At 39.2% G+C, this 7033-nt stretch overlaps 1 protein-coding gene across 1 annotated transcript in view; it reads left to right on the top strand.

The window, feature by feature from the left end:
• Window positions 1–7033, top strand: part of LOC107657110 (72 kDa type IV collagenase) — a 17126-nt gene that overhangs the window by 5310 nt on the left and 4783 nt on the right. Inside the window, exons 3-9 of the mRNA XM_016445120.1 lie at window positions 752–880; window positions 1012–1185; window positions 1370–1543; window positions 2786–2959; window positions 3154–3309; window positions 3487–3613; window positions 6624–6760. Of these exons, the coding sequence (XP_016300606.1) occupies window positions 752–880; window positions 1012–1185; window positions 1370–1543; window positions 2786–2959; window positions 3154–3309; window positions 3487–3613; window positions 6624–6760 (1071 nt within the window). The remainder of the gene's footprint in view (window positions 1–751; window positions 881–1011; window positions 1186–1369; window positions 1544–2785; window positions 2960–3153; window positions 3310–3486; window positions 3614–6623; window positions 6761–7033) is intronic.

The following is a 7033-nucleotide window of genomic DNA, read 5'->3' as shown; positions in this document are numbered from 1 at the left end:
ACTCGTTCTAACACGCCCCCACGTCTACATCACGATGTGGGAAGATTTGCATAACGCCGCCCAAAGAAAAAGAAAGAAGGAAGCAAAGAAAGAAGGCGTAACTTTTATTCTCGCTGTAGTATTGTTGTTGCCGCCGCTGCCGCCATGTTGTGGAGACGCTGTGTGTTTCGTTGTTCTTCCAAAACTTCCAAAAGAGGACACAACTAGAAATCAGTGGTTAAGTTGTATTTACAACACTGTTCCAAACCAAATATTTGAGCAGTGTAGAGTACCGCTCGTTGTTTGTCATTTCTCCGATCACAAATGCAGACATGTTTTTATGTTTACGTGGCGCGATGCAACGCAACACGTAAAAAGACAGTATAAGTCATTATAATCAGTAATTATGTCCCCACTGGATGCAACAAATGCCTCGTTTATAATGGGTTTTATTGTTTTTGTCTCGTCGCACCGGGACACGACATCACAGTATGGTAAGGGGCGTAACATTTCCGTCAGATGCTTGAGGTATTCTGCCAATCACAACGCACTGGATAGCTGGCCAATCAGAGCACAACGATGAGCTTTGTAAAAATCGACGCGTTTCAGAAAGGCAGGGCGAAAGGAGAAACAATAATGTACAGTATGTGGAAAATAATGTGTTTTTTTAACCTTAAACTGCATAAACACATTTCATTACACCAAATACACAAAATAATGTTATTTTTAGCAACATCATATGACCCCTTTAATTGTGTTATATTACTTGTAGAACATGGTGATGGTTACCCGTTTGATGGGAAGGATGGTCTTCTGGCTCATGCCTTCGCTCCGGGACCTGGTATTGGGGGAGACTCTCACTTCGATGATGATGAGCTGTGGACATTGGGAGAGGGACAAGGTATGTCAGTTGTCTTGCTTCTGGTGACTTGTTACCTCTTTAAACAAGTAGCTGTTTTTTTTTACAGTTTTACTCAAAGTACAAAATTTGTTTATCAAATGTGATATCTCTCTTTCTCCCTCTTGATTTAGTGGTAAAGGTGAAGTATGGTAATGCAGAGGGGGAGTTCTGTAAGTTTCCATTCTTGTTCATGGGTAAAGAGTACACCAGCTGCACCTCTCAGGGTCGAGATGATGGGTTCCTTTGGTGCTCTACCACATACAACTTTGATGAAGATGCAAAGTATGGCTTCTGTCCTCATGAACGTGAGTATCCTTTATGCTAAGTTTTACAGTACAGTATAATTTGACACTCTTCCCATCCAAAGTGGTGCAAAGTTTAGGCCGTTATGTCTCAGACTTGATTTGGGGGGAAAATGTGGGATTGTGAATGTAATACTATATGTCACAATCACTGACTCGTTGAGTTTTGTTCCTTCTTGTGTTGCAGTCCTGTTTACATTGGGTGGAAATGCAGATGGAGCTCCTTGTAAGTTCCCCTTCACATTCCAGGGGGAAAAATATGATAGTTGCACCACCTCAGGCCGGGATGATGGGTACCGTTGGTGTGCCACTACCGAAGATTACGACCGTGACAAGAATTATGGATTCTGTCCTGAGACAGGTCAGTCTATAAGTTTCTGTAAATCTCCAATCCAGAGCAATATTTATTTTGACTTCTTTGAAATCCAAAAATAAGTATAATTTTTATTCAGCAAGTGTGCATGTTTCAAATAAATGGTATTAGTTTGAACTTTATATTGATCAAAGCATCCTTAAAAAATCACTGTTTCCTGTTCTCAAAATTTTCAACCCGTTTCATATTTCTGTTCAGTCAAATTATAGTTCTATAGCACTTTTCATAATGCATACTCTTCAAAACATGTTATAGTGCCTTACAAACCTCGTTGTAAGCAAGCCAAAGGGTCAGTGGCAAGGGAAAAACACATGTAAAACAACAGATGTTTAGATGTTGCTCGAGACTTTTTACCATTCATCCAATTGGACACACATTGACACAATCACAAAATTAATTGTTGGGAGTCATTACTTACTTTAAATCAGTAATGTGTCTGTCTATGCATTTGGTTTTTAAGGCCAGTCAGTCTTTAAAGCAGTTCTCCATTCGCCTCCGCTCTCCATTCACTCTTCAGTTTACAGCAGACTGTAAAAGTTTCTTATTACGAGATATTTTCCATTGTGTTACCGATCTGGCATAAGCAAGTCAGGAGCACAGAACTCCTCATCTGGTTGTAATTCCCTGGGAATGCAGCCCTCTCTTCCTATTTGTGTATATGTGTGTGTGCTGAATAAAAGAGTCACAAAAACAAGTCCAGTGGTGCAAGCCATCACTTTAAATTAGAACTTTGGAACGCAGTCCCATACTTTAGCTGAATTTTAATAAAACACAGCTTTGTTTATGCCATGAAACTGGTGTGACCTTCATTTTGAGTCTGTCGAGTCAGTGTGATTCAGACTGTTGAGTCTGTGTAATTGAGAAGGACTCCTCCCTGATGCTTCTCTTAGCTCATGTAGTTTTTCTTTAGGTTCAAATGCCATGATCTAATATGTGGGTTTACCAATAACTGCAGCTTGTGTTATAGCTTGTGACATCATATAACAGATACACTTAATAACAGTTAACATATCACTGCTTCTTTTGCCTCTCTTAGCATTTTAGCTGTTAAGCATTTTATTTATTTATTTTGTCCTAATCAAGAGCTGTCGCAAACTTGGCCCTTTTTAACGTTTAGAATGCTGTAAATCAAATGTTAATCATACTTTTTAAACCCTCGATGCTTTTATAACACCAGTTTTGTCATTATCAACCTTTAACGTTCTTGGTATTTATTTATTTTAATGACAGCCATGTCAACAGTCGGAGGAAATTCAGAGGGGGCACCCTGCGTCTTCCCCTTTAAATTTCTGGGCAATACTTACGACTCCTGCACCACGTCGGGTCGTAGTGATGGGAAGATGTGGTGTGCTGTCACCAAAAGCTTTGATGACGACCGCAAGTGGGGCTTTTGTCCTGACCAAGGTGGCATAGTGATTTTGTGTCATTATTTGTATAATTTGTAGCATGCAAAATATATTCTGTTGTTGTCATGTCACAAAAAATATTTTAGATTTGCACTCACACAGTCACTTCCTGTCTCTTTCTCTCTTGTTGTGATGCTATACTTATATAATTTTAGTCAGATTAATAAATTGGCCTCTCTCTCTTTTTCTCAGGCTACAGTCTATTCCTAGTGGCGGCCCATGAGTTCGGCCATGCCCTGGGTTTGGAGCACTCTGAGGACCCTGGAGCCCTCATGGCACCCATCTACACATTCACCAAAACCTTGAGGTTGTCTGATGATGATGTTAAAGGCATCCAGGAGCTCTATGGTGAGTGTGAAGTGTGGAAGACAATATTGAAATTATCAGCTGCAACTTATGCAATTTAGTACTTGCATTAAGTTCATCATATTTGTGTATTCTGATGTTGTGATGATTATAATCATATTTAAAGTATTTACAAGTATTTTTGTCTTATTTATTCCTCTTTACACATTCTCTGTACAGGTGTACCAACAGACAAACCATTGCCCACTGAACTCCCACCGGTCACGCCAATGGATGTATGTAATGAAAACATTATATTTGATGCTGTAGCCCAGATCAGAGGAGAGATCTTCTTCTTTAAGGACAGGTAACTAAGGACACCCAGTTCACAGAAAGGCCTGAATGATGTTGTTAATGTTAACCTTATTTCCGAGGTGAATAAAAAACAACAGGGTATATTCAGGCAGGATCACAGTACTGCTTACTTTTGGCTTTTTGTCCACAAAACATCTATGCAATAATTTGCAGGCACACAACTGTGGTTAGCAGTTATTTCATTTTAACATTTGCTGGCAGGGAATACTCAATTCATCTGTTTTCAGTGGTTTCAATTTTTTATTTTTGCTTGCATGCACTGGAAATGGCCCCATGGCCATCTGGGGAAAACTTCATGACTCAGTTTATCTGCCTATTAAAAAACTTCAGCATATCTTTTTGAAATCAGTATGGATGAGTACTGGCTTTATAGTGGTTGGAATAACAGGATGTCGATTTAAAGAGGAGAAGAATCATGCTGATGCTTTAGCCAAATTGTTAGTCCAGAATTCAAATGAACTCAAACAAAGTAAGTGGTGGCGAGAGTGGGTAGACAAGGGAAAGTCCACAAATCTGAACCCACATCCCAAAATCAAAATACCTCAACATAGACATTACCATATCAGGGGGCATTTTTATTCCTTTGAGCACATTGTTTTTGTCTGGCTGAATTTTGCTAGGATGATTTAGTGGGAGACTAAATTTGCTGACTACTTTAACGTAGTACATGATCATGACCAAGTAAACACTTTCCACATCGCTGACTACAGACATAACAAATTGTTTACCTTAAAACTCTCAACTGATAATTAGTCAAGAATCTCTGTTATAGTACCATTCAGGGTACCTCTACTACAGTATTGAAGTTGCTTGGGTTATCCTGGTTATGTGGGTGCCTGAGAAACAACCTAAATACATCTGTTACATCCATTTAAATATAATTTACTAATACTAATATGTATTTTTCAATTTTGTAATACTATCCATGCTCCACACTTTTACTTATATAATCAGTGGTAAGTGTCAGGAATGTTAACATTTTGGAAGGGTGTCCAAAGCAAATATAAGGAGAGTATAAAGAGTGCTGTCATTGGTTTTCACCAACATGCTCAGGGATCAGGAGCTCTGGAACGAAAAAGAGCCACCCACTATTCTACACACACATCCTTAAATTTAAAGCTGACTGCAATGTGGTTATAGAGATCATCACGGGACCACACACACACACACACTGAAAAGAGTGTATGGTGGGTGTGAGTGTCTGTCTGTATAGCACTCAGTGGGCTCTTATACCCTCTGAGCAAGATCCTGAAATACTGATCTAAAGTATCCAGATCATGTTGATTCCAAAAATCAAAATAAATTCTGTCATTTCCTTTATCTTTAGTCATCTTTCTCTCTGACGGAGGAAAATGGGGGAAAATGTAATAGTCTAATTTTCCCCCTCATCTCACAATGTTGATTTGTTATTCGTTTTACCAATGCTTTTATTCAAAAATATTTATCTATTATTTTATTTATTTGTTGGCTTGTTTGTTTAAAATAAATATCCAACTATTATAATTGTTTGGAATAGAAATATAACAAGTCTTAAAATTCAAATTGTACATTTATAACACAAAATGCTTTAAAAAAATAATCAAGTTACAATATGCAATCTAATTATTGATATAACTTTGCATCATGGCGATTCCTGCCTATGGTAGTTTAGCTTAAAAATCAATCTTCCCCAAGTGTCTGAACCTCTCTCCCTATTTTGGCTGATAAATATTATTTGTCTGTGCAGGCAAGGAGTCAAATGGTTCAGCAGTGGAAATGTCATTATCATAGAGTTATGATCAAATTACAGCGTAATTCTGTGAATCTGAGGATCCCTGGAGCTGCAAGTCTCACTTTACTGTGTGGGCAAAATGACTTGAGATCTCAGATATTCACCCAGCTGGAAAAATGCGACAGCTGTTTAAGCCATTTCACAGAGAAAATGGGAGAAGTAGAGAGTAAGGCCAGAGAGCGCACCCCCAAAGGGTTCACTAATGTTTTGTTTATTCAGCTGCACTAGAAAGTCTTTATTTTATCTCATCTTTGGCTCAGATTTATAAGCCACATCTGAGGCATTTGATAAAATTAATTCTTCTTCTGTCTCATATCGTTTAATTTCTAAGACAGCTGCAAATAAGAGCTGAACTCAACTAGTGTTTTAACTACAAGAGTGTTCTGTTCTTACATGTTTAATTGCATAGGCAGAGAAGGGAGGGATGTTCAGAAGTGTTTGCACTAGAAGAAGTGGAGCTTTGGGGCAAAATGTTTGATTACAGTTCAACTCTAAACTAGTGCTGTGATCTGAAGATTAAAATAAAGTGAAATAACTGCCGACAGAGGCTGTGTGCTGCTCACAGAAGCTTTTCTTCACTCTAGTGAGCTGCATTCACTTGAAAGTCCTGAGATCTCTGTCTTCTTCTCTGAGGATGAACTCTTTTAGCCTTTTGAAAAATAGGTCAGTGGAAAGAGGTCTGGGGTGGTTGGTATTGTTTTTGTGGTTTATTCTAGGGCAGGAGGCAAGTTTGGACATGTCCAAATGCCTCTTAACTCATTCTTCAGCCATAATAAGAAACATCTGCTCAGTGAATCACCTCATTGTAGCTAGAGTTCGGCACACGCTGTCTCTTTCTGTCTTACTTGCTTATTTTATCACCCTTCTCTCCGTGCACAAGCATATTGGGGAAGTCGTGGCCTAATGGTTAGAGAGTCGGACTTGTAACCTGAAGGTTGCAGGTTTGAGTCTCAGGTCTGGCAGGAATTGTAGGAGGGGGGAGTGAATGAACAGCTCTCTCTTTCACCCTCAATACCACGACTGAGGTGAGACCCTTGAGCAAGGCACCAAACCCCCAACTGCACCGTGTGTGTGTGTGTGTGTGTTCACTACTGTGTGTGGGCACTTGGATGGGTTAAATGCAGAGCACACATTCCAAGTATGGGTCACCATACTTGGCCACAAGTCACTTCACTTTTCACTTTTTTGTTTTTCACTTTCATATTGTTGCCCTGTCTAACTCCTGTTATAGATTCCTCTTCAGGACTGCTGATGTCAGGAGGAAGCCAACAGGCCCCATGCTGGTGGCTACATTCTGGAGTGAACTTCCAGAGAAGATTGATGCAGCTTATGAGAATCCTTTAGAGGAGAAGACTGTCTTCTTTGCAGGTAAAGGACAGAACTGGGTGTGACACTTACGCTTGATGGCAGTGAATACAAAAATACATGAGCAGAAATGGCAAGAAAAACTGTTGATCATAGAATTTAATCCATAGCAGGTTGCAGAAAACATTTTTAGCAATTTAAGTTAGCACAGAACCTACCAAATCTAAAATTTCACACATTTATATATTTTATCCACAATCCATCTCTGTATACCCGCACTCTTCACATACTGCTACTATAAACTAGAGACCTGCGCGGGACGGATTTTTCAGTCCC

This window comes from Sinocyclocheilus anshuiensis, unplaced genomic scaffold (assembly GCF_001515605.1).
Source record: "Sinocyclocheilus anshuiensis isolate Anshui unplaced genomic scaffold, SAMN03320099.WGS_v1.1 scaffold944, whole genome shotgun sequence".
NCBI lineage: Eukaryota > Metazoa > Chordata > Actinopteri > Cypriniformes > Cyprinidae > Sinocyclocheilus > Sinocyclocheilus anshuiensis.
This window is presented reverse-complemented; position numbering and strand designations above follow the sequence as displayed.